General features: G+C 37.6%; 7 protein-coding genes across 7 annotated transcripts; 4 read left to right on the top strand and 3 right to left on the bottom strand.

Annotated features, from left to right (window-relative positions):
• Positions 1-670: 670 nt before the first annotated feature.
• On the top strand, positions 671-5,288 carry BATDEDRAFT_24395 (uncharacterized protein; the record flags this gene model as incomplete). The annotated part of the gene is made up of 12 exons (XM_006678378.1): positions 671-2,657; positions 3,003-3,213; positions 3,513-3,584; positions 3,774-3,848; positions 3,922-3,993; positions 4,081-4,152; positions 4,228-4,296; positions 4,372-4,443; positions 4,534-4,593; positions 4,707-4,778; positions 4,891-4,962; positions 5,249-5,288. The coding sequence occupies 12 exons, from the start codon at positions 671-673 to the stop codon at positions 5,286-5,288; spliced, it is 2,874 nt and encodes a 957-aa protein (XP_006678441.1).
• A 2,428-nt stretch (positions 5,289-7,716) lies between these two features.
• BATDEDRAFT_24394 (uncharacterized protein) lies at positions 7,717-11,887 on the bottom strand (the record flags this gene model as incomplete). Its single annotated transcript, XM_006678377.1, has 17 exons — positions 7,717-7,932; positions 8,054-8,331; positions 8,430-8,563; positions 8,662-8,735; positions 8,797-8,871; positions 8,983-9,085; positions 9,255-9,317; positions 9,390-9,535; positions 9,628-9,705; positions 9,774-9,903; positions 10,007-10,142; positions 10,222-10,423; positions 10,512-10,625; positions 10,713-10,801; positions 10,875-10,959; positions 11,279-11,422; positions 11,552-11,887. 17 exons carry the CDS (start codon positions 11,885-11,887, stop codon positions 7,717-7,719), a joined length of 2,403 nt encoding a protein of 800 aa, XP_006678440.1.
• Positions 11,888-12,249: 362 nt separating this feature from the next.
• Positions 12,250-12,922, top strand: BATDEDRAFT_88253 (uncharacterized protein; the record flags this gene model as incomplete). The annotated part of the gene is made up of 3 exons (XM_006678675.1): positions 12,250-12,381; positions 12,480-12,563; positions 12,854-12,922. 3 exons carry the CDS (start codon positions 12,250-12,252, stop codon positions 12,920-12,922), a joined length of 285 nt encoding a protein of 94 aa, XP_006678738.1.
• Positions 12,923-13,199: 277 nt separating this feature from the next.
• BATDEDRAFT_34940 (uncharacterized protein) lies at positions 13,200-15,202 on the top strand (the record flags this gene model as incomplete). Its single annotated transcript, XM_006678506.1, has 5 exons — positions 13,200-13,304; positions 13,465-13,505; positions 13,595-14,732; positions 14,832-14,918; positions 15,074-15,202. 5 exons carry the CDS (start codon positions 13,200-13,202, stop codon positions 15,149-15,151), a joined length of 1,449 nt encoding a protein of 482 aa, XP_006678569.1. The 3' UTR covers positions 15,152-15,202.
• Positions 15,203-15,217: 15 nt separating this feature from the next.
• On the bottom strand, positions 15,218-15,894 carry BATDEDRAFT_24392 (uncharacterized protein; the record flags this gene model as incomplete). Its single annotated transcript, XM_006678376.1, has 2 exons — positions 15,218-15,424; positions 15,553-15,894. 2 exons carry the CDS (start codon positions 15,892-15,894, stop codon positions 15,218-15,220), a joined length of 549 nt encoding a protein of 182 aa, XP_006678439.1.
• A 469-nt stretch (positions 15,895-16,363) lies between these two features.
• BATDEDRAFT_87966 (uncharacterized protein) lies at positions 16,364-19,071 on the top strand (the record flags this gene model as incomplete). The annotated part of the gene is made up of 9 exons (XM_006678674.1): positions 16,364-16,414; positions 16,522-16,617; positions 16,707-16,962; positions 17,063-17,206; positions 17,298-17,626; positions 17,705-17,890; positions 18,000-18,135; positions 18,203-18,483; positions 18,577-19,071. The coding sequence occupies 9 exons, from the start codon at positions 16,364-16,366 to the stop codon at positions 19,069-19,071; spliced, it is 1,974 nt and encodes a 657-aa protein (XP_006678737.1).
• A 156-nt stretch (positions 19,072-19,227) lies between these two features.
• Positions 19,228-26,988, bottom strand: BATDEDRAFT_34939 (uncharacterized protein; the record flags this gene model as incomplete). Its single annotated transcript, XM_006678505.1, has 4 exons — positions 26,552-26,988; positions 23,289-26,489; positions 21,466-23,208; positions 19,228-21,384 (listed from the first exon to the last, which is right to left on the bottom strand). The coding sequence occupies exons 1-4, from the start codon at positions 26,972-26,974 to the stop codon at positions 19,228-19,230; spliced, it is 7,524 nt and encodes a 2,507-aa protein (XP_006678568.1). The 5' UTR covers positions 26,975-26,988.
• Between the last annotated feature and the right edge of the window lie 14 nt (positions 26,989-27,002).

The raw sequence follows: 27,002 nt of genomic DNA, 5'->3' as shown, positions 1-27,002 counted from the left end.
CAAATCTGGTGTCAAATTCTTTTGATACAGCAGTATCGGCTATTGATACTTTCCCTCGATTCCAAGTTACTGAATCCAGTGATGGCAGTGGCATAAACAATGGTACAGTTTTACAAGAACTTTCTCAAAACTGTCAACGCGACTGAAATGAAAGTCCAATTTAAAGTTTTTGAGTCGGGAATGAAATGGCTGAATTTTGATGCGATTTTTGATAGCTGTCAGATGCTGTTGACACATTTCGCGCAGTGCGAATCTACTGCAGACCACAAAAAGTAGGTTTGATTTCGATTCTACAATTCTGGAATCAAACGGCTTGTATTCCAAGATATGTGCAGACTCAACCAAGTCCATCGTATAGGTAAAGTAGAGACTGTTGTAGTTTTAAACAGATAAAAGCCTAGCAGAATGCAGAATAAATCACCAGGCTTGTCCAGTCAAGCAAATCTCAAAAGCCAACTCATGAGTTTGCAGTAAAACTGTTTGATAGTAATGCTTTAAGATGACTTCAAGGTTTGACTTGTACTCGACATCTTTAGTTTTTCTTTAAAATTTCTACTTGCCATTAATTATCCAGTGTCTTGAGCAAGATATTTGGAAGAACAGAGTATTACGATTGTCACTACCATATCTAGAGAAGGCTGCTATTGTTACCATCTGATACACTTCAGTCATGTTTAAGCGTGCGAAAGCAGATATCCTTGGATCACATACATCAGCACGACCGCAATGCGTGCTTCCAGAGGCCATATATGCGTCCAATAAAACCATCAAGCTCATCGACAATATTAGCAAATCATTACATGCCAACCTTCAAACTATCAAAATGATGACCGAACAATTGTCATGCTGCTCCCGTTACTTGGAACAGGAATTTGTGGCCATAGCTTCCAATGATTCCAGCTTTGAAACCTTGAAGATCAACAACATCACAAGGCCACATATACAACATTCAGATATACAGCAGTCATCAAGTACTCAACAGGTGAATGTGAATAGTATTATTTCCAAGATTGATGCATTCTATGTAATCCTCGTTCAGATTCATTCGTTTATGCGTGAGCATGCTGCAAAAAATCCCATCCGTCAGATCCTACAGCATGTGCTTACTTCCCAGTCCATCGTCTTGTTTAGTAATCAGATTTCTGCCCTGGCAGAAGTGCGTGGCTCACCACCACTAATCGAACAGTACAATATATCAGCTGCAATTCAGCAAGACAGTTCACAGCTTTTTTGTTTACTACAGACACACGGTTCCCTGAAAAACATTCAATCACAATTTATGGATACTTTGGTGGATATTGAACGTACGCTGCAAACGCAATGTGTTGATTTTCCTCCAGATTCAAGATTATATTTGAAATCGCTGTTGATTTCAGAGCGATCTAGTATTATATCTAGATGCGGGCGAGCACTTGCACCGCATAGAATCTGGGAAATTGAGCGCAGTGATATTCAGTTTGTGTACAATAATGAATCGTCGACTTTCGCAGTGTTATATGAAACAAGGCTGGGCACTGTCTATAAAGCCATATGGGGTAATCGTAATGTTGCTATTCAAATGATCAATGGTGTGTATAGTCAAGATGCCGTTGATACAATAGTATCTGAAATCGATCATGCTCACTTACTCGATCATCCTAACATTGTCAAGATATGGCGAGTGTGCTTGAATACTGATTCTCCGTTTTTGGTCATGCCGTTAATGAAAATGGATTTGACCAAATTTCTGAGATGCAATAGCATGACAAGTATGGAGACAAGAGTTGGTTTTCTGCTGGATATTGCCAAAGGACTGGCTTACTTGCATAGTCAACCGATACCTATTCTTCAAGGTGAATTGCGAGCTAGCGGTGTACTGTATGGCTACGATGATAAGATCGCAATAAGTGATTCGGGTATTTCAAGAACTATTTCGTTGAGCACTAATGCTGCCACCAGTATGTCTAAATCTGCACTCGCAATGAATTCATCAGAGCTGTCCAAAAGATACTATGCGAGCCATCGATGGGTTGCGCCAGAGCGGTATTACCAGAATTACTGCCAGCATCCGGCATCGGATATATTCTCATTTGGAATGACTGCATATGAGATCTTGACTGGATGGATACCGTTTCATCATGAGAGAGATGAAGAAGTCATCGCTCAATGGATTTCCAAAGGAATAAGACCGTACATACCTTGTTATTCTAATGCTGATGGTGGCAACGTCACTAGCACCGTCTGGCAAATTGTAACGGATGCGTGGCATGCAGATATTCGTCAACGACCAACTGCATGGGATATTGTGGAGCGATTAGAGAATGTCATGACTTACGGTTTTCTTGACCATGAGGATGAGATGCATTTTTCGAAACATGCCACTATGTCTAATATTGAGGTTAGAGTTCATGATGGGAGTTCTGGCTGCGGTAAAGATGAACCATCTGTGTCGAGCATGGCTTCTGTTGCAACTAATGCCATGTCCATCAGTGCTATTATATCTCCTTCCTCGGCCGAGTTTTTTAGCGACTCTGATGCTAGAAATTCCAGCATATCTAATAAGGATGGTGATAAAATAATAATGCCGAATGCATGGAGTACAACAGCTACTACTACATTTGCAAGTGCTATTCGAGATGACAATTATAATAATTTAAATCAGCTTGGTGCGTTTCAAGGTAAACATAGACATGAAATTATGAGATATAGTACAAAGAAACATGGTAAAAGACCGATCGATTTGCTCTGATATATGTTTTCCATGGCATTTGTTTTCCAATTATTATCTCGTCGCTTTTATTGCTTCTTATTCCGCTGTATATCGTGTCGTTTGGCTACGCTATAATTTGTGCTTTGTTGATTCCTTGCAACTCATAAATACCTTTTTCTGTTGTATTTCTATATACAATTACATTCATATGCCATGGAACCCTTTGAATGCATCCCTGATGGTATATGCTCACCAACCCATCCATATACATTGACCCGTGCTTTATGCGTTTGAAATCGCTGGCTTGTATCAGATTGCCATCCTATCATATCTACTCCGCAGCCTCCTTCACAATCGAATTGCTCTTTGGCCAATCTACCAACATCAAACATATCCGATATTCAAATCTTAGTAGACTCACTTCCCAACTGGACCGCTCAGATGGGAATCAATTCACAAACACCACTATCTAAACAGCATAAACTGTACATTATATGCAACGCATCTGGAAACATAATCAAACTGTAAGAAAATAAGGTGTACTCTGCAACTGACTGTTGAAAAAGATTTGAATTACTAAGAGCAAGTTTGAATAGTCGATTGGGGGCCAAAATGATTCATGGTGTGATTTCACCGCACCTGGGCAAATTGAAACAATTGCAAATCTTGTAAGAGTTCATTAGTTTATAAAGACAGTTGAATATTGCTTACTCATCGACAGAATCATATTAATCATATCTCATTACGGTCATTTCATATCAATTTTTCATTACGGTCATTTCATATCAATTATTTCATTACGGCCATTTCATACTGTCACTAGGCGATTGGGGAACAATGGAATCGGTGGCCAGATTCCCGCATCTATTGGAGACCTCAATCATCTTTGTGAGCTGTAAGTGCTATTTTAAAACATCCACTCCTCTAGTATCAATAGCCTATGCTGATATATATTGATATAAAAATTGCTCATTTATTTTCAGACGGAAATAGTGAATTCCGATCTTATGAGCCGCCTCTTAATGTGATGGAAATTGACCTTTTCTAATTGCTTGCTTTGATAATATTGATATGGTTGGTAAAGCAGAGATCTTTTCAAAAATAATCTAACTGGGAACATTCCGAAAGAAATCGGGAATTTGACAAAACTATCTGAACTGTACGTTATTGTGCTGCTAGTATAATTTGTAGCTGATGTTGATTGACTAATGAATGCGTTGAATATACATCAGATCTTTGTACCAAAACGACTTGCAAGGTGCTATTCCTACCGAGATTGGCAAGCTGGTTAATTTGACTGAATTGTAGGTTGGGTTGGTATGAGAACTGACTAGATACATTTTTTGTCATGTACAGCTTGAACACTGACACCAATAATGCATTTTTATCAGAAACCTAAGCACCAACAACTTGAGTGGACATATTCCTCATGAGCTTGGAAATCTCACTAAGCTGAACAAACTGTGAGTACCATTATCAAGTCTACCTACAACTACTCTATCATGATTTTGACTTCTTTTCTCTATATGCATAACTAGTAATCTTTATAATAATCAATTGACAGGCGAGATTCCACGTCTCGGAAATCTAAAGCGTTTGTGCCATCTGTAGGTTGTTCCTGTTATTACAAAGATGCATAGCGATTATAGATACTGATGATACTTGTATGATTATGATGGTAGTGGTTTGTACGAAAACAGGCTTTCTGGAAGATTTCCTATCGACGTTTGCTTGCTAGTCAACTTGACCAAGCTGTGAGTTGAGAATGACTTTAAAGTACCGAGACTCCCATGAACGTGGTTTCTAATTTGATGAGTTGATTTGATTTGCAGAAATCTATATAGCAATCAGTTGGTCGGGTCTATGCCTGGAGAGATTGGAAACCTAACTAATCTAGTTGAACTGTGAGTTTAACGCATTTCGTGTAGTATTGACTCGAACACTATCCATGCTACATAAAGCCGTATTCAACTTGTGGTTTGTTTCATACTGACACTATTAATCAATATTTGACTAGGAAAATCAACTATAATCAACTCAGTGGGAGCATCCCGCCCGAGATTGGTAGATTATCACGACTGAGTGTTTTGTAAGTCGAGCGTTTTTGTCCATGTATGGCTTACATTTTTCAAAAGATTGACTTTTATAATCAAATTTGTTTTTTTGCAACTAATATGTAATGCCATGATTTGAATCATTAGAGTTCTAAGCTCTAACCGGTTTTCTGGGGCAGTTCCCTGCGAAATCATTCAGCTTGCTCGGCTTCAGAAATTGTAGGTCTACAAGTATATTGTAATCGTGACAAGAGCTAGTTTGCTATAGCCAGCCTTAATTTTAGATCTTTTCTGTCACTAAACACCTATTTGTGTTGAAAATACCAGAGATATAAGCCTAAATAGCTTAGATATGCCTCTAGATATGCAAGTACTTGCTTTTATGAACTCACTCCAATCATGGCAAGTTAATTTTGATTCATACTGCTGGTTATGATTATGCGCAGGAGTCTGTCAAGAGTACCGACTAACTTTTAAATCTACTGTTTGATGTGGGGTGTATTAGTTCGTATAGACAGAGAGAAGTCAAGCGACGCAAGGAGTAGAACCATGCTGAATCAGTTGGTATTTGGATTGTAACAAGTTTAGCGATAGTACATTAATTTAATTTACCTGTCGCAGGGTAAATAAAATATCAATATTGGCGTTTCAAAAGATTAATATTAATCTTTACACCCTTGCAATATTTTGGACAAAACGATTGTCATTGACTATGAGTCGAAGCAATTCGATGTTTCAAATATGTCCATTGTTGTATTATTTTGGATAGGTAGGCTTATACACGCCGTCGTATGGGCAGGTTAAGGGTGCATAACAAAGTAGCCACGAGAATTTGTACAACGCCCAAATTGAGATTTTGGATAAAACAACCGATTTGATTGATAGGAATACAAATGTAGTTTTTATAGTATATTGCTTTCAAATCAATTGATGTTTCCTACAATCACCGCCCACTTGCTTGGCTATCCAGCTCATACTTTAAAGCTATCCACTTTTCAATAGGGTTATGATATTGAAAGTCATTCAAGTCAATTGAATATATATCTATTACTCAATTTTATTTACCCCTTGTGGTTTTCCTGTTCATCTAAATCATTTTTACTTTTACATGTCAACAAAAAGATACTACAGTTTAATAGCCAGTTTCATGAAATGATGATTTACTGGACATTATTGTGTTTTGAACTCTCTAAATGCCTGACTTTTCTTGATGATTGTCATGGAAGCAACTATTTGAGTTACCGAGATGTGCGATTTTTGTTTTCTTGAATTAAAACGCGAACGCATGAGATTTTGGGATACAGGAGTTGGTATAGTTTTTTTGAAAACATCAAACAGTCGAGTTCAATATCTGGGTTGCAATACATGAGTCTGGGTTCAAACTCGATGATTGTATATGTTTATGTCAAAACAGAAGATAATCTTTGTTCAAGACTATAACTTGATTCTATGAATATCATATGATGAACGCTGTGTTTATTGAAGAGTTGAAAGCCAATCTTTAATAGGAGAGCACAGCGAATATTAACAATATCTCGATTCGAGTACCTTTTTATCTAGAAAAATTACCATTGTGCTCTTGGATGTCTTTAAAATCAACACCATGTCAGTGCTAGGCAAGTTTGTGAGTAGTATAAGAAGAGCACCAAATGATACCGTTTTTCTTGGATGAGAATATCGGCTAAAACCAGCTCAAATGCTAACCTTGAAAATAAAGCATACTTTGCAAATTCAAGTGCTTTATCGTGCGATTGGAGCCATTCCCATCGTATATGCTGTTGTTCTACATCAATGCATTTGCAAAAGTCATTGGACGTATCCGTTGTTTGAAAGTTGATTCTCATACATTCAGAAGTGGGAGTTATAAAGCTTATTACCACACAGACACGATCAATGTATTACTTTTTACTGGATAGGCTGTATCATTTGTCATCAATTCAGACACACTTGTCAGTCCTGTTCCGTATACAATGAGTCACATATGGATACATATGGACACCAATGCAACAATCAAGAATCAATTGTCATTTACAAGTCCGAGTTGCCAACCAACAATCGTACTAATGGACCAACGGACCAATGCCAAAACACCTGCACATCAGACAGTTTATTGGACATGACTTGATTGTTCTTGAAAACTGTTTGAAAACTGCTTGAAAACTGCTTGATGACTCGAGTAATCCAATCACACATTGCTGGCAATTAAATGTAACTATACAATGTGTCATGTATACATTGGATACCATCAGTTTATCAGTGACTATCAGGTGTTTGTTTATGCATGATTACTTGGACTACTATTTGCAATCAATGCAATCACTGGTGTCAATGACTGATAACAATAAAACCAAACGATTGACCACATCAGATTATACACATTCATTCTGGAATGCAACTTTGCATTGATATCGTAAATATCAACCAGAATCCAAGCCAAACGAGTCAAGCGAGTGTCGCAAGCTTGCATTCATTTGAAAATACTCAACATCAGGCTAAAGTTGCATGTGAAATGGTCATTTGTACAAGGTTAAACAACCTCGACATTTACAATCAATGGGATGTTGGAACAGAGCTGCTATTTCCGAATTTAAAAGTCCAAATTGTACACATTGTTATCAAGTCTAATCTACACCCTTCATACCATACCATGCCATGCTTGATAGTTTCATACACTGCTGCAAGAGTTGTATTGTGTGTATTTCGAGTATTTCCATCACTCCATCACACTGTATTGGCTCAAACAAGTAATTCTCAATTTCCATCATAACAAGTGGTAAACAGTTTTCAACACCATTAATTCTATCCATCTTAATTCAATGTCAGAATGCCAGTCATTTTGTATGGTTTAGTGTATAATAAAATGCAATCGAATTGTACTTTAATTTTGAATATGCTTTATTTTCAAGGTTAGCATTTGAACTGATTTTAGTCGATATTCTCATCCAAGGAAAACAGTATCATTTGGTGCTCTTCTTATACTACTTCTGTGGCTTCTTCTTCTTCTTCGACCACATCATCAATAGTCTCTTTGATCACATCACCAACAGCCTCTTCGACATGTTCTGGATGAACAAGTGCTACGAAATAATCTTGCTCTTCTCCAATAATTTCGTCATCACCATCACTAGCATTTGATGACAGTGATGATCGATATGATATATTTCCTGACGAGTAGTGATGTTCATACGGCTATATTTTGTGAGTTTATGATAATTAGCAGGCATCACATGTAATCATTACAACGCATATTTAATCATCAAAGCCGATTTGTAATTCTGCTAGTCAATCATTCAAATTAAATAGTACTAACTGTTTCGATTACTTCTTCTGGAAAAAAATCTTGCTTTCCAGATATTTCCAATAATGATGCCGTTTCATTAAACGGCTCTTGAGTCTCCCCGCTGTTGTTCAGATCATTTTCTATATTTTGAGATTGATCTGGATTTGGTATATCCAAAAGAAAATTGACATTTGTAGGGTCTTCTGGATTAGGTGAAAGTGGGATTAATGCACCACACTTTGAGATTCGATCTGCATCTTTTTTGGATTTGGGTCTTGGCATGGGCACACGTTTGCGCTCCATATCACCTACAGAACATAATTCAATTTCATAATTTCTATTCGTAAATACAAAAAACTTGAAGTTTGGACTAAACTTTAAATAAAACAATACATATTTTGTATACCATTAATTGCCATTTCTTTGCTGAATAGTTTTGGATCCGTTTTCATGTTTGTTAAACGTGCTTGCATCTCATCTTGATACGTTGCTTCGAATTCCTTTTTACCATCTCGTTTCTTGTTCTTGAATGCAGTGACCCTATGATGGTGAGTTGTAATGGTGATTTAGTTTTAAACAATTGTGAGCTTAGTCGACAAATAAAAGGTTTAACGCTGCATTTTCGGCAAAGTTCTCACCGGAATTTATCGAGTTCTGTGGAAAACACTTTAGTTCCTTCATTTAAAGATACACCCGTAGCGTATTTATTTCCCTATTTAACGCAGTAAGAATGTTTTCAATGATTGTTGGATTTTTCAAAAAACACCACTTACTGCAAACGTAGTTTTGGTAGTCGCTTGTAAAAATGGGGTATATAGATTTTCAATCGGTGGAGCATTGCCAGCACCCTAAAGTAATGTTTAACAAAACAGCATGCAAATATTATTGGCTTGCTCATATTGATGGTGTATTTATCCAATATTTGCAATGACAAGAGTATATTGTTATAATAAACCTACTATATCAGTATTTTCGTAACCGTCCATAATGGTTTCTTGGTTTGCCTTGGTTTCCACATTTGGAGCATAGAAATTTTCAACTAGCTTTTGCTCTTTTTGTGCACTAATAATAGCAATCGTAATGGTCAGAATACATTGATTACAGAACCCAAGCTTTGAATTTTACCTTTGTGTCGTTTCATCTCTGAAGTTACCAACAAATGTAAGATACGTTTGATACGTTAGTAATAGATGGTGGCTTTGAATAGCATGCTATTTTAACTCTTACTAACTTTGTAGACGGAAATGATGCAATGTCCTTTTTGGAGTATCCACTGTGTCTGCCTGTTTTTTGTCTAATACATTCAATAAAAATTCAGCACCAAATGGATTCCAAGATTTAGCCATTGATTTCTGTTGTTATTTACCCCGACTCATCATCAGAACTTTCTGATCCCGAGCCCGAACTTGCAAGCGAGTGTCGACTATTAACCCTTTTGATTTTAAATGTATTCCTTCGCAAATATCGCACTTGTTCTTTGGTAAGCTCTCGATAAAATGTATCTGGTCGATTCTAAAATATTGTTAGTTTAAATAAGTAGAAACTCAAAAGATCAATGTCTAATATATACCAACAAAGATGATTTAGTTTAAAACATACTATACCTCGAGCAAGTCAAAAAAGTTTGATCCCATGTGTTCTTTCAAAAAAGCGCCAACATAGTCAATGCTTGAAACAAAATACTGAAATGCATATTAAAAACGATTAGACTTGGTGAAATATAAAACATCGGCTGATGCAGCAAACTCACCAAAAGAGTGTTGGTTGCATATTTCTGGCTTTCAGGATGGCTAATATTCGCAACTACATTTAATAAACCCCTAATCAGCTGAAGCTGCACCATACGTTCAGCTAGCTCTTTGTCAGTGGCTGCCACAATCCTGACATATTCAAGCAATAGATACATGTAGTGATAATGCATATGTAAGAATACACGACATTTTTACTGAAATGGTAAGCAAAGCAGAGATTAAACGAATATACCCCAAAAGTTTTGCGACATATGCCTGTTGAATATATCCAGACATGATGACCTGTTTTTCCTTTTGCTCTTCTACAGATATTTCATTCCATTGACCAACAAGGCCCTTTTGATCCGATTTGGTTCTACGATGTCGATCTATTTCAAAAATTAGATTGTATACTCGAGTCAATTGATTCAAATCACCACCAATTCATTATTATAAATGTATTTTTACCATCAGATACGTCATCTGTTTTGTCATCTACAATGTTACAAAGTATTGCAATCAATTGCGTCAAAAGGAGATCTTGTAGAGGCGGTCGTGTAATAAGCTCTTTAAGAATCTCATATCCTTCGTACTGAACTTGAATGTGTGGACTTTTTAAAAGGGCCAATGTTGGATCGATAAAATTTAGTGGAACATTTGGAATTGATGGCTAAAATGAAATTGAGCCGAAAATTCAAGAATACAGCCATCAGATAAAGAATATATTAAAGTTGTACAATGTGCTGTATAATACAAACCAAAAGCGATCGAATTGCTTGTCCAGACATTTGTTGAGCAGTAGGCGATACTGCTTGAGAGCTAAGTAGAGACTGTAATCCCTTAAATACTTGCATGTGAAATTTCGGATTACCCTTTAGTATATATGTTGTATAATTTATCAAATAATAAATAATTGTGTTTGAAAAATAGATGATATTGAGCTGATAATGGTGCTTTACCGTTCCAAGTTCTGTCAATAGATTGCGAGCATAGTCTTGGGTGATTTCTGAGCGTGATTTTGACAGGCACTCTGTTACTTGGCGAACACCTTTTCATTCTATTGGTCAATCTATTTGACAATAGTTTATCATGTTTGGATAGTCTAAACCAACAATGCATACCAAAACTTTCGCAAATAAATTCCTTATATTTACGACCACTGTTTGCGACACACTGTATGAGCCGAAGTGCTTCTGCCTTGTCTCTCTGATATTGGTTCATTCAAATATGTGTCATGTTAAAATAGGCTTTTTATACATGATCGCTTTAAAATCCAGTCATACTTCTTTAGCACGTGGAAGGGATAAAATCTCTAAAATAGTTAGTATTCCTCCAATTTCCAGAAATTCACACATAAACCTGTTTCCACTCGATGCAGACACAAAGATTGTAATTGCCCGAATTTGCAAAGCCAGATCGTATGATAACAAGTATCTATAAATCGATTTAAATTGTAATAGGTATTAGAATCAATCGTGACAAACTGACCATGAACTCAATGTATATTATGTCCATGCCGATATACTTGCGTTAATCGAAGCCATGCTGAAATGCGAGTCAAAAATAAACTTGCTCCGTTTCCAAATTCCTTTTCAATTTGTGGACCAATTTTATTGTCATTGCTGGCAACAAATTCTCTCAGTATTTTTTCACGGACTGAGCGGTTTCCCTGCCCATTTAGAAATTGAAAATGCCATATCGATCCCAATACAGTTCATATAACATTGCATGTTCAAATGTATTAATGAGTGAATTGAAATAGTTTGACCGAGATATTTAAAATAGTAATATCACTCACTTTGTCCCAGGTTGATGTAATTTGAAGAAAGTAAGAAGCAGAGCAATGTGGTTTGAGTGAAATGCGGGGTTTAGTTATCCTTTGCGTTCCAGCAGATACATGATATTTATTATGAGCACGAGTGCTTAATGATGACTTGGCATGCAGAACATCGAAAAGCTCCTCCTGTAAAGTATTTACTACACTAGATACTGATGGACGCGACGACCGTGCCAATATCAGTAATGGATCTGGTCCAGTATGAAGTGAAGTGAATGTAGTGCTTTCATCCAAGGATTTTTTATTGACAGGTCTCCATGGCTGTTGTTTATCAGCGATAGATATTTTGGCTGACATTTTGTTGCGGTTAGAATTATTTGGGTGTATATTTGTAACCCAATCTGAATTCAATCAACCTCAGGTTTGATGATCGAATCTGTTATTTTGTTTTACAAAGCAGTAGAATAACTAGACTTTTGCATATTCATAATGCTATCTAGTAGTATATTTGTTGATTTTTAAATGAACACTTTGCTGCGTATGCAGCAACTAAACAACACAAGAAGTAATGAGTAGTTGGATATATAAACGTACAATACTGTTTTTTAACATGTATATTGATTAGTAGAGTTAGACTTGAGCGTATCAATTGCTTATATATTGGCAGCTGTTCAAATCAACAAAAACTCGACTTTCCCAACAAGTCTCGTAACAACGAAATGATTAATCGAGTGTCCGCCAAATGGACCTTCCCTGCTGAAGCTCTGTCAGCACTTGTTGCGATTGGTTTGGTCACTGCTGCCACTTCATTTGGTATAAAAGCAATGCAAACCTATGAGAACGATGACAAGGTGAGATGTCAGGATTGCTCTCAACAGCACCGAGTGGATTCTATTCAAGTTGGAGCTGCCTGCTAACCTGTTTCAATTGTTGAACACAACTATCTTAGCCCCATCGTTGGGGTGTTGACAAGTGGGATCGCAGGATGATGGAGCGAGATGGCCGTCTGACTGGCAATGTGAACGTACAAATGGTATGAGTTTCGCATCAATAACAGCTATTATCGGCTGTCTATGACACAGTTCAGCCTGTATGCTGTACCACTCCACTCCAGTACCATGCTTACTGTCGAATGCACTACTGACTGTTTTCTACCTTTTGTTTTTATACTGGACTATAATATACGTTTACTGGGATCTGGAATCTTGGATATCTGTTTACTGAACATTTGATCCTACTTTCTGCATAACCTATGGGTCTATGTTAACATTATACTGCGAATCTAATGCACTTTTGCTGGACTGTGTTGCGTGTGTTTTCAAGGCCGAGGCTAAGGCACCACTGCAGTTTTCTCGTAATAGTGCATGGGAGCTTGAGCCTCGTCTTTTCTAAATGAAATTCACATTCTTTGGTACATTTGTTTCTGTTTTGGTTTAATATAATTGAAAAATTAGACATCAGTCGTTGGGTTTGAATACTTGCTAGAGATATCAGCAATGCAGTTGTCTTTATTAGTGATGAGCAATATATGAGCGTATTCAACTGGTAAGACTGGCTATTGGCAATCTTGTTCATACGAGTCCTACAACCAAACGAGGCATTTTATTTTATCCATTCAAGTCAAATTTCGATTTTTGCAAAAAAATTCTTGCCTCGACTCACCTTCAAAATGGCAGGATTTATCTTGAAAAAAACAGCTACCAATGGAAGTAGCAAAAAGTCTACTACAGCCAGTGCTTCAAAAAAGAGTGTATCAAATCATTCAGTTTCAGCTGTATGTATATGTTGACTTTATAGTAATATGTATACTATCTACTATTCTGCTAATGAATCAAACAGTACTTTAAAATCATCAAAGTACATTTAAATTTTGTATTGGTGATGCAATCAGTCAACTATACTAAGTTTACTAACTTGTATGTATGCTTGTATAGAAGAAGAAGACTGTGACCAGTTCATCATCGAGTTCTTCTTCGTAAGTAGATTTTGGACCGTTATCTCTGTCGAGTTAAACGTGTGATCGCATTTTATATATTTATAATTTAACATTTTTTTAATATATAGTAGCTCGTCTGATTCATCAGATTCTGATGTGCCTGCCAAAGCAAAGTCTGATAGTAGCTCGTCGGATTCGTCAGATTCTGATGTGCCTACCAAAGCAAAGTCTGATAGTAGCTCATCAGATTCATCGGATTCGTCAGATTCTGATGTGCCTACCAAAGCAAAGTCTGATAGTAGCTCGTCGGATTCATCGGATTCATCAGATTCTGATGTTCCTACCAAAGCAAAGTCTGATAGTAGCTTGTCAGATTCGTCAGATTCTGATGTGCCTGCCAAAGCAAAGTCTGATAGTAGCTCGTCGGATTCATCGGATTCATCAGATTCTGATGTTCCTACCAAAGCAAAGTCTGATAGTAGCTCGTCAGATTCATCGGATTCGTCAGATTCTGATGTTCCTACCAAAGCAAAGTCTGATAGTAGCTCGTCAGATTCATCGGATTCGTCAGATTCTGATGTGCCTACCAAAGCAAAGTCTGATAGTAGCTCGTCGGATTCATCGGATTCATCAGATTCTGATGTTCCTACCAAAGCAAAGTCTGATAGTAGCTTGTCAGATTCGTCAGATTCTGATGTGCCTGCCAAAGCAAAGTCTGATAGTAGCTCGTCGGATTCGTCGGATTCTGATGTGCCTACCAAAGCAAAGTCTGATAGTAGCTCGTCAGATTCATCAGATTCATCAGATTCTGATGTGCCTACCAAAGCAAAGTCTGATAGTAGCTCATCAGATTCGTCGGATTCATCAGATTCTGATGTTCCTACCAAAGCAAAGTCTGATAGTAGCTCGTCAGATTCGTCGGATTCATCAGATTCTGATGTGCCTACCAAAGCAAAGTCTGACAGCTCTTCGAATTCGTCCAAGTCCAAAAGTAAGTCTTTAAAAAAGAGTAAATCCAAAAAAAGCTCTAGCTCCACAAAATGCACTACATCTTCGAGTAGTGAAACTGTTGAAAAAGAAGCTATTTCCACATCAACTCCAATCAGCGGACTAAAGCGTAAAGCTGAAAAAGCTAATACACCTCCAAGTACCTCGTCGGGTAAACGATATAAAGTAGATGCGATCCAGCAACGTTTCCAGCGTGTACGTGCTGAAGAGGTCGAGTTTGCTGACGAAAAACTCAAGGATAACCGGTTTGTATCAAAGGTAAAATTTCAATACATGCCTTGAATCAAATTGAAGTTTAATTAGATCTTACGTTTGTTTTGCACAACTAACGTTAAAACCTATTGCATTTGTGTTTAGGGTGGTGCTGATGGCGACTATGGTTACAAGGCACATATGGATCTGATTGTTACACGTGGCAAAGGATTTACAAAAGAGAAAAACAAGGTGAATTTAAGCTTGTAGATCAGCCCATATATATCGTGTTTGCATAGAAATGCATCTCATTTTCTGGAATAGATAGCTGCATAAATTATTGAAGCGATGATGCTAAACTATTGATTCCACACACTTTTATTTCAATACTTGTTACTTTTGTATAGAAAAAGCGTGGAAGCTATCGAGGTGGTGTGATCAATTCGAATGCTGTTCACTCTATCAAGTTTGATGATTCTGACTAGATTTAATGACGTTGAGATTGTTGAATGGAAACAATAAAGTTGTGTGTTGAGTAAATGGGTCATTGCCTAAGATGGAGTGCTTGAATATATAGAATGCTGAGATCCAGCTTTCTGTTGCACCAGCAGCAGCCAAGGATCGTCTATGAACGAGTGCTTGAAATATGCTTCGTCTCCATCAATCATATACACTCCTCTTCCTATCTGCCAGATTCGCTCCCCAGCTGGTCCAACTTTAGGACCCATTTCCTGATTGGAATGAATATCCTGTTTCTGCTCGTTGATCATGTCAAAACTCAGTTAGTCATTACATCATGACGTTGCTTACAAGTAGCAAAAGTACAGTACATGACAATACAGTAAAATGGACTGAATCCAGTTGTATATATGTGAATGCAACACACCTTACGATATGCATTCTGTCTAGAAAACTGGACTGGATTGGATTGAAACTGACGATTCCCACCTCTATTACTCCGGTCACCACCTCTTCTATTCTTACCACCTCGCTCAGTAGCATTCCATTGATGAGTATTTCTATTATTCCGGTGCTGATAGCTTTGTGGGTTGGTGTGTTCATTTGAAATTCCGTTATAACCAAACGATGCATCTGGTTGATGATGCTGCACTGGGTACTGATGATATGATTGAGGTGTATTCTGCTGCTGTTGAACATCAGGTCGCTGCTCCATTTTAGTGAGATGTGCAAGCGCACCCAACAAGGATCCTTGGTGTTGTTGTGCCATTATTTGACAAGTTTGTGGATTACTTGCTGTATTCACGTAAAATGGAATACTAAAAATAAATGTCTAATAAACAGTCAATCTCATGGAATAACTGGTGTCAATTTATTGAATGTTGTTTTTAAACTCTTTGGTTTACTGATTTCCTGGTGATTGGCATGTAGAGTTGCATTCCTGAGTGCAGTCTTTATTTTTTGAATTAAAACGTATCCGAGGTTTTAGGATATATATGATGAATGTTGTGTTTATTCAAGGATTGAAAATGACAAAGTCAATCGATAATAGTCAATTACAATGAATATTTAACGATCACATTTTCAAAATCAAAAGGCAATATAAAACAGTATTCCATTTTATATGAATACAACTGGATTTGACCAAATTTTAAAAAGTCAAATAATGTATCACGTGATATTGCTCTGTAATTGATGTTGAAAATTCGAGTTGTCGACTTTAATCAGCAAATTTTAACATGACAAATACTAAAGCAGATGATGGCAACAAGGTCACCATGACTGCGGATGTATGTATAATATATATTGCAGCCAATTTAATTAAATATAAATAATTCAAGTAATATGAATCAGAGATATTCCATTTTTACATATTATGAATACATTTGACCAATAGGAGCTGAAGCGATTTCAAGAATCATTCAAGGACAAGGAATTCCGCACGCTGTTTTTTGATTATATGAACGAACTTTCGGATCCTAAAAACAGAGAGGTATTGAATCACTTGTTTAGCACTATGAGTTGACTACCTACCAGATACATGCAACTAAATCGTGTCGGAGTTTTGCTCAATTCATTCAGATTTATGAGCATGAGCTATCAATGCTAGAGTCAGAAAAGGGAAACGATGTTCGATATGTTAAGCCTATTGGAGTTTATGTTATCAAGACTGCTACAGATACTTTCGAGTCTCCAGTAAAGGTTTTTATCAACATGTGTTCATCTGTCGAAATCGAGGCTGCTGCTCAAAGTACTTCCAAAAGTTTTTCAAAACCTGGCGGAAAACATTGGAATATCCCGTATAGTCTTGCATCTCCTCGCGATGATGTTGATAATGGTGTGATTTACTGTACTACTGATAGTTTTAAAACTGCAATTCATAGATTTTACCTAACGACTCTTATCTTTTGATTCTTCAATTTTAACACCGTTTTAAGCCAAAAAACCTTGCCAAGTATACGATTGTGTGTTTCACCCAGATACACTCAAGATGGGCTCAAGTTACCCAGCATTTTCCAGATTATTGGAATCTACAGCAATTGAGGGAATCGAGAAGCAATTTAACGTCAAACTGAAAAGAGGTTGGTTGATGTTTTTGAATTTAGATTTCGCGGTTTCTGTATTTTAAACAGTGTTGCTCACCTTGAGCAAAATGTTGCATGCTTGATGTAGATTATAAGCAAATTCAGATGAAGTGTAAAGGAACACCTGCAATGACAATGATTAGAACGAAAAGAGATTCACCCGCTAGATCTAATGTAGAAACATCTATCGAGTTTATTGAAAAAATACAGAAACAGAAAAAAAGTATGGCTGAAAAAAATACCATTGACACCAAGCAGATACCTGTAGCCAATGTACAAATTGGACCAAAAGTCCCTGAATATACAATCGTGCACCAACAACTTTTTGATGATTATCAAAAGTTTACAAGCGAACGAGAAAAGCATAATGGAGCACGTCCAGACAAGATCGTTATTCGAATATCTCTGCCTGGAATCGTAAGTAACCAAACAAACTATGCACGGTGCACTTTTTTAAAATTAGTAATGGGTTGGCTGTTTTTAAACCATATTTAGGCATCTGCGTCTGAAGCAGATCTGGATGTTGATCCAATGACCTTGAATTTAGTAGTTTCTGAAAAATACAAATTACACATTGACTTGCCGTTCCCAGTTTTTAACGAAAAGGGCGATGCAAAGTTTGATAAAAGCAAATCAGATCTCGTAATTACTCTTCCGGTTGTTCCCGCGCCTTGTAAACTGGTAAGTTGCAATAGATGATCGGATATATATTTTTAATGTCAGTATTATACATAATTTTTGAGAGTGATTGGTGCTTGGTTTTAACTGTATTGTGATTGACTGTTAATAGGCTGATCATGAGGATATCACTTTTGTAAAGCAAGAGGACGAGCCCATTGAGTCTTTGGTTGAAGATATATCAGCAACGAATACTAATCCGTTGATCAGTGTGCTTGGATCAGAAACCGTTGCAAGCTTGCTTCCAAGTAATATTATAAATTGCTTTTCATTAAAAAGAGTGAAAAAAGCACACATTAACTTTTGGTTTTATAGAGAAAACAGATTCTGATGAAATTGAAAATCAGCCAATGGAATTGGCGGCTGAAGTCTCATCTCAACTTGCATCTGAATCAAACGAGTCTGTCCAAAACATTAGTTCTCAAAAGGATGTTTCTGCTTTGGTAGAGCAGTTTACAGACCAACTCAAAATCACGCAATCCAAATCGCAAATTCCACCGTTTCACATCACCCAATCAGCTATGCATACCACTATTGTTGTTGATGTGGCCAATATTGCTCAAGATTCTTTAGATATTTTTATCGAAGCTGAAGAGGTATTTTCAATGTATATTTTTGCCAAACCTTTATTGTTTTACGTATTTCAGTCGTCTAATTTGGAATTTAAATGATTACACAATGCATTTTAGACAAGCATTGGATTTAGGGATGCTAGTGGAGTAGAATGGAAGCTTCATCTCAAGTTTGAATCACAGATTGATACTGCGCGTATACAACCATTTGATATTTCTGATTCAAACGGAGTGCTGGTGGTATACAAGACTACGTCTCAGTTATGGAACAAAATCACTGTAGTTCACCAAGATGGCAGCTCAACAGTTCAAATTTTGAACACCATAGAAAATACGTATAGCATGGATGAAGATCCCGACTTGGTCGTTGACGCTGGCAAGCAAGACAATGCCCATACTGTTACAGCACATCGAGTCAATGGGAATGTGGTGGTAGATATTATGCCAAAAAAAGATATTTTGGCAGCACTTTCTACAACAGGGATAGAAGTTGAGCAAAATACAGTTGCTGATGCTAAGCCTATTGCAGCACCCACAACTCTTCATTGTGACTCGACCTCGACTCATATCCCAGTCAAGTTAATCAACACGTGTCTATATGATCTAGACTAACCAAAACCATATTTAGGATAAAGAGTTTGAAATCTAATTCAAGTCGATATATAAACGAAGGCTTTATTTTATCAATTTAATAAACAATTGTGCTAAATGGGTTAGCTTATGAGACGATGAGTCATTTATAAACTTCTAGCACACATCAGATCGAGATTAGCCAAAAGCACCACCAACAGCCAAAACAGTATCACCAATTAGCTCATCCCATATCTCCTCTTCAAGTCTGAGTCGTATCATAGCTTCTGGAATATCCAATGCAAGCCAGTCTCGCTCGTTTCTTTTAATTTCTTCAATAAGCAACACATCCAGGTTTTCATCATGAATATCTGAATACTCGACGTAGTCTTTTACAGCCTTTGTGACTGCAGTTAAAAGTGCTGGACGAGTTATTGCATGTGGTTTCAATGGCTGTTTTTTTAAAAAAGGTCTTATGGGATCATCATACTGTCTGTGTAGTTCAAATAAATTATATAGGGTCTCGTTGGCTACAGCAAGAACTAGCTCGCGTATTTCTAGTACTGTGTTATCGATGGTATAAGAGAGCTTGTCGAGAATAGAAAAATGTAGAAATGGAGCACAAGTATATCCATGGCCATTCAAAGGAAAGTCTAAATTTTCCAGTATGGTAACAAGTATGTCCATAATACCTGCGAGTGATGTCGGTTTAAATACTACTTCTTTCTTAATCGATTTTAAAGATGGAACGGTTGTCGGAATGATCGATGTGGGAGGACATGTCGAATGGATATTGGATACATACTGATGAGGAGGACATGTTTTAATCTTGGATATTGTATCAGCTAATAATTTCTCAAATATCGAGTCGGTGATAAAATCAATGGTTTCATCGGAAAACATTTTTTTTGGAAGCAATGGAAGATCTAGATTTGAAAGTTTGGTTGACGCCAATGAGTCAGAAATTAAAGAGTGTTGATCAGTATTTGATTGTTCAAATGTCACATTCAAGCATGATGCAAGTTTGTTCAAATCAACTTCAGCTGGAGCATTTTGTGGTGTTTCTTTCTCGATTGATTTTGAATGATTTTGACAAATTTCCGGTTTTGAGTCAACAGACTCTATTGATGTTGAGTTGATGACAAGCATATCTGAGCCTGTAGAAAGTTTATTTGGCGGTTCAGACTTTGCTGATGGCTTGATTGAATCGTTGGAAATTTTGAGAGTAAAACCAGATTTTTCTTGGTCTGGCATTACAATTTGTGCAGAAACTGTCAAGTCAGCTTTGAGATCAGAGGAAACAGCGTTGGTCGGACTGGCCGTATCATCTTCAAAGTTCAACTCTTCAGAAATACTATCTGATGAATCATCGTCAACATTATCTACAACACCAACCTTTATCAATGTTTCAGTAGAATCTGTTGCATTGGTATTTGACTTTAAAACAGAAAAAATAGGCTGTATTGCGTCAGTATCGTTTTGCGACGGCATAGAATCAACAGGATTCAATATCAAGTTGTCAAAAATTGATAACTTGTCATTTTTTGTAGTTTGCGCTGAAATAACAATGGACTGGGTCTCTGCTTCAGCGATTGAATTTAAACTACCGTTGCTATAAAATGATTGGGTCGAAATCACAGGTTGAGTGTCGATTTTTGACTGTTCAGATGAAGCAGCTGCATTTGGAAGAGAAGGTGTTGGTGTGTCAATGATTGATGATGCATCAGTATTGGAAACTAATGCAGGTGCAGAAATTTCAAATGATTTAGGTATAACCGAACTAAAAAGTGGAGTTTCGGATAAAGTTTCTTGGACTTCAAATTCAAAATCTTCTGAAATGTCTGAGCTAGTATCATTGAGATTCTCAAGAGGTTTGGATAAAGGCATGGCTACGCTTTTTTGAATATTGGGTAAAGTGATTTCAACCACAGGTAGTATTGGTGGTTGAGTCGTGATATCTTGAGGTATCGACTGTAAGACAGTAGATGAAGGCGCGTGATGAATTGACGAGATGTCAGAAAATGAATCCTCGTTGTATGAATACGCTGTATTGAAGGGCTTTACATCTACTGGCAAATTAACAGCCAATGAAGTAGTTTCTGCAAAAATTGGTGCGGCTGATTGCTGTATTAGTGATGGGTTTGTCAGTGAAAATATATATTTTTCGGTAAAACCCCCAACAGAAGCCTCTGCTGACATATGTACATGCTTTGTAGCAGCAGATGCTGGTATAGCATCAGAAACTGCCGTTTTTAATACTGGCTGTGTTTTTATGAGAGAGGTGGTGACATTCGTTGGTACTTCAACGGGTTGATTTAGTTCGAGTTCAAAAGCAGCCGCGGCCGTATCCAATTCCTGTACAACAGTCATAAATTGAAATATGTATTAGTAATTTTAGCAGCATAGTAAGTTATCATTGATTGAAATGTAAATTACCTCGATCTGGCGTTGCAATCTCATTTCAGTCTCCAGTAATGTTTTTATTCGCAGATTTTCTCGCTTTTCTGAAAGTAGCTGAAGCACTTGCTGCTTTTTCTTAAGCTGGTCGTTTAAAATAGATATCCGCAGTTCAGCAGCAACCAATTCAGCATTATTCACACACGGCTCTATTTCTTTAACTGCCCCTACAAGAGCAATCGATTTTGAAATAGGTACTATATTGATTTTGGTAGGCTCCGGTTCCATATCTACTTTAATTTCTTTTGACACCGAGTGGCTAGTAGAACCAATAGAATCAAACTCATCCTGTTCATATTTAACCAATTCTGGCTTGATTTCTGCTACAGGAGATTTAGACGCGTCTCGATCAAGATGAAACGTTTTTTTGGCTGTATCAATAGCGTTTGACACAATACTTTGAATACTGTGTTCAAAGGATAAATCATTTTTGTCATAGTCTTCAAATTCTTCCATCGCTTCGTCAATTTCAGAAATACCATCAGATGTACGAATGCTTTCTACAACAGATCGAGGTGATTTTTTCTCTTTTTGGTGCGAATAGTTATGTATGGACAGATTACTTGTTCCGTCAATGCACATTTTAAAATCCGAGTTGTAAATTGATGATACGCTAAAGTCTTCGTGGACAGAGTCGTAGTGTGATGTATCAACTTCGTGCGACACATCCTTATCAATGCTTTCAACAATTATTGGTTTTGATTGTAATGATACGTGCTTGGAATTGCTTGTAGATATATTATTGTATAGCGCCGGTTCTATGTTTTCAGATTTGGACACTGTATGTATCCTAGCAGATGATTTGACTGGATGAAATCCCTCACTTTCAGCAGATTTGGTTGCAACTTTAAACGGCTCAATATCTTTAAATGCTTCGTCAAGTGTACGAGAAATATGATCTTGCTCTGCTTTTAGTCGAGCTTCCCACGCCTGTAACTCTTTTCGTTTGACTATTAGCTCGTTAGCAGCCGTGCGGCTTACACTCAATTTTTCTTCCTTCCTTTTTAGGTAAGATGGATCAAGTGAGCGTGTTATGTTTTCAAGTTTTAGCTGAAGTTCTGTAAGACTGCTTGTAGACGATATGGTTTTTGGAATTGGAGTGACTGTGCCAGATGAGACTAGATTTAGATCAGACACGGCTGAAACATGTTTGTTGACACGTGGAGTAGATGATCCAGTTTCAGTAGATTCATGAAAGCTTTCAAACGAATTAAAGGCATCCTGATAAATTATTTCAGAAACAGATGCATTCACGGAAATATCCTCTAATATGGCTTCTGAAATGGAGCGCGTGCTATGAGAGGAAAACGCGTTAGATGCTGATAATATATCATCATCAATTAAATCTATTGATGGTTGGATAGACTTGTGTTTTTGTTTAAAAGGTGTTTCTTCTTTCAAGTTTGACGAGGCTGTACGTGGACTTTTTGGGTTCTTTACAGTTTTTTTACTGTGTGATTTTCTAGTAGGGCTTTTTGTCTTGGGCTTATTTTTCAACTTGCCAGAAAGAATAATTTGTTTCAAGCTTTCTATTTGAACCTTGTCCTGATCAAGTTTTTGTAGAATGGCATGCTCAAATTGGCTTTGCCATGACGGAGTGACGTCTGCATTTTGATTGGCTGCTTGTGTATGTCGAGTATTTGATGCAACATTTTCCAAAGCATCCTTTGTTTCATCAGTTTTAATTTTCACAGAAAAATGTGACGATAGATCCTCGATAAACTAACAACAAAAAATAAATCAGATCCAATCCGTCAAAGATGGAAACATTTATCCAGTATCGAAATTTTAATTCAACATACCTCGGATATACTTGTTTCATGCTTAGGGGTAGAAACAGCTTGGTCAATGACTTGATTGATTGATTCAGAGTTTTCTTTTTCTGAAAGATATACACTCTCACTTGTTGGCACGCCAGATTTCGTTGCTATAACCGGGGCATCTAAAGACAAAGCCGATGCAAATGAATCTTCATCGTATGTCTGATATTGAGTTGCAATTTGTGGCGATACGCTAGGTTTAAATGGGACATCCGTTTTGTTGCCCTGAGTAGTATTTGGCATATGATGGGCGGAAACGACTTTGCGTGTGCTTAACGCAGCATGCTTGGCGTTTCTTGCTCGTTCTAAATCCAATTGGTGTTGTTTACGTTGATCAGTTAGCATTTGTGCCAAAGCAGCAGACTCAATTTTTGCTCTAGCAACACTATGATTCTTGTCCATTTCAGTATACTGGATATGCGCATCGTGAATAGCAGAATAAAGTTGAAGATCTGCTTCAAATTTTCGAGAAAGTGAGGTTGGACTAAGCCAGCCATTAGGATGGTTCATGAAAGAATCTTTAGTGTCTGAAAAACGGCGAGTGGGATGAAAACTACCATAGTCGTGCAAGTGTGTGGTTTGATTTTCTGGATATCTGGCTTTAGTCTCGGGTAATTGTGGATAGGATTCTTGGAATTGATGTTTTGAATCTAAAAGTTTTGACGATGACAATGATGGAGATTCAATATTCGAGGACAAAGTATGCGTGCTGTCAAAACCTTCAAACACTTCGGAATACTCGGATTTGAAATCTTCAAGATGTCCTTGTTGATCATGCTGCGACAGCTGATTTTGTAATGGGTGGTCTGTCGTAATACAATCTGATTCTACTGGATTTTCAAGTTTTTTGGTAATAATTTGCTCACTAATGACTGCTGGGTTTAAGCATTCAAAAAGTGTGGTTGTCAAAGGCAATGAAACAGAAGTAGGAATATCTTTTATAATTTTACCCAAAGGTTCTGGCGATATTTCAAATTCTCCGATTAGCTGAGCAGGGGCTTGAATTGGAGTAACCGGCTGTATTGGCTGTGGTGGAATTACTTGATCTGAAACAGTGCATACTGGTTCTGATTTTAATTTAGAGTCATCTATTTCACTCTTTGCATCAGGTAAAGCAATAGATTCCAAATGTAATTTGCGTGCAAAAATATTGACAATGCTGCACTGATCTGAAGATGCCACTTGCCGAAATAGCAACTTAAACTCATTTAAATCTGACTCCTTCTGCTTGCAGTCTGGTTCTAGACTGACTGATTGTTGAAAAGATTGAGCTGGTGAAATGAGTATTGACATGGTAGAAGGAGAATTGGGTGGGGTATCTTTGACAGTATCAAGTTTCGCGACGGTATTTTCAGCTGGAGTGTGCTCAATAGATGCATGTACTTTTTCAATTGAATGCTTTTCAGACGATTCTATAAATGGTACTGTTTCCATTTTGGCAGTCTCAAATGTCGCGGCTGGATGCTTGATGGGAGTTTGTGAAATATCGGAAATACAGGCAGTATCCACGTAGGAAGTCGCTGAAACTTGGTTTGAAAAACAAAAAGGTTTAGTATTCGCCAGTATTCGTTTTTTAGCTGCTAATCCGCCATAGCGCCTGAAGAATGTTTGGATAACAAAAGCAGCCTGGTTACGCCGTATACGATTTAGACTCTGACGTGAATATGCTGCAAGGCTTTCTACACCAACAAAGTTTGCACCATTATCAACTACTGGCTTTGCAGCTTTTATAGTGGAGCTCAAATCTTTTGCTGTGTCTTTTATTGGACTCGATTTTGCAGCAATCACAATTTCATCCAAAATATGGGCTGAATCTATTGTGGAAGTGACACAAGTAGATACAATTGGTTGTGAAATAAAAGATGCGCTTTCTGAAGTCGAGTCATAAGAATGTAAATCAGCCATACGAGATTGGTTTATTTGCTGTTGAATACGATCTTGAAGAGCCTCCATATTTTGAATGAGTTGTTGCATGACTAGTATTTGCGATGGATCAACCTGCGAGTGAGGTTCAAGCTGAAGCGATGAAGTAGGCAAAGTCTGTCGTAGTGATGTCTGCTGAGTAAAAGTAATACCATCGGATAAATGCGCAATGCTACTTGACGATGCTGGTTGTGCAACTGGTGGAGTCAAGGGCAGAGTTGGTAATGGAAGCTGTGTATTGGGTAAAACTATAGAACCCAGATTATCAGGCGAGATGACTTGTTTTTCTGAATGTTCGATAAGCTTTACTGCCGAGGATATCGTGTCAAAAACTGGGTTTTTTGGTGGTGTATCTGATTTTAAAGCTGTAAACAGATGATTATCCATACAAGGCAGTGGTTTATCAAACTCATCTTTTTCAGAAGACTTTTCATCAGATACAGCCTTTGAAACCAAACCAAGTTTATTGCTGTGGCCAGTATCATTTTCAGTGTTTTGTGAATTTTGATACGCTGCAGACTGGAACACTAGAGTTTTATCAGTGCGTTTGGAGATGGTTTGCCTTTGCTTCATTCTGACTGTATCTAGCCGTTTCAGCTTGCTTGCGATGCTCTCTTGTCTTTCTTTTTCTTTTAAAGCAGCCTGCTCAGTTTTTTCCATTTCTTTTCGCCTTTTTGCTTTAATGTAATCACGTATCTCTGCAGATCGGTCTATATTTTTTTGAGTAACTGCAAGTGATGGATGATTGTGCAGAGTTGAAGATATATTTTCCTTTATGTTTTCATTGTGAATGCCTGATGAAAAAAGGTTTTGTTTTTTAGCTGCTGAGGAATCATGAGCAGCAACACTTGAGGGTTTTGCTAGAGATTTGTTTTTAACATGATGTGATGGTAATGTAAAAGTGTGTCGAGTTTGCTGGTGATCGCGTAAAAGTGATTGAAAATACTCCAACTTGGCTGGATCTGGTTTAGTGACTACAAGAGATTTGGGATGCGTAGCAATCGGTTGAACAGTTGGATTTGAGCAAGCAGTTGGTTGGGTTAAAAGAATGGTCGAGTCAAGGTTTTCCACACAAGGTTTTTTTGACTTGACCGAGTTGGGTTTCTTGTGAATGGAATGATGACGGAATTCAGTTGGTGCGGTGAGTGTTGCAACCTTGCGCACTTTGTGTCGATGTAATGAACAAGAAGGAATGTCCAAAGAGTCTGAAAAGCGAGGATTGATGACAGTCTGGCTTGTTCGGACAAGAGTGTTGGATATCTACAGTTGAATATTAGTAAGTTTACGATACAACTTGCATGTTTATTGATTCTTGAACATACTTTAATGGCAACAGTCGAGTCTGGTTGGTGGACTGCTGCTGTTCGAGGTTTGGTGAGTAGCAGACTGGACTGATGAGTAGTTGTCGACGACTGTCTGCGTCCTGTTGGGGTGAAGAGCAGCTTTGATGTCGCTCTAAACCTGCTCATGGCATCTGGAGTGGGTGCAGGTGTTCTACTGGCAGGAATGATGTGACGCTCTCGGACTGCTACACTGTCCTGCTGGCTGATAGACAGTTCAGATGGGTTCTGAATGACTTTACTGCTAGCATTGCTAGTAATACTATTCATGTCCACCATTAACGGACGTACTAATCCACCCATAGGACGGATACTGATGTTTGCTGATTGTATTGGCGGACGAGCAGCAATATCTACAGTGTGGTATGGCTGCTTTTCATAGAAAATGGTGTTATCCACATGCATTATATCCTATTATAATAGTTGTAATAAT

Source organism: Batrachochytrium dendrobatidis (assembly GCF_000203795.2).
Source record: "Batrachochytrium dendrobatidis JAM81 unplaced genomic scaffold BATDEscaffold_5, whole genome shotgun sequence".
In the NCBI taxonomy this organism is placed as follows: Eukaryota; Fungi; Chytridiomycota; class Chytridiomycetes; order Rhizophydiales; genus Batrachochytrium; species Batrachochytrium dendrobatidis.
This window is presented reverse-complemented; position numbering and strand designations above follow the sequence as displayed.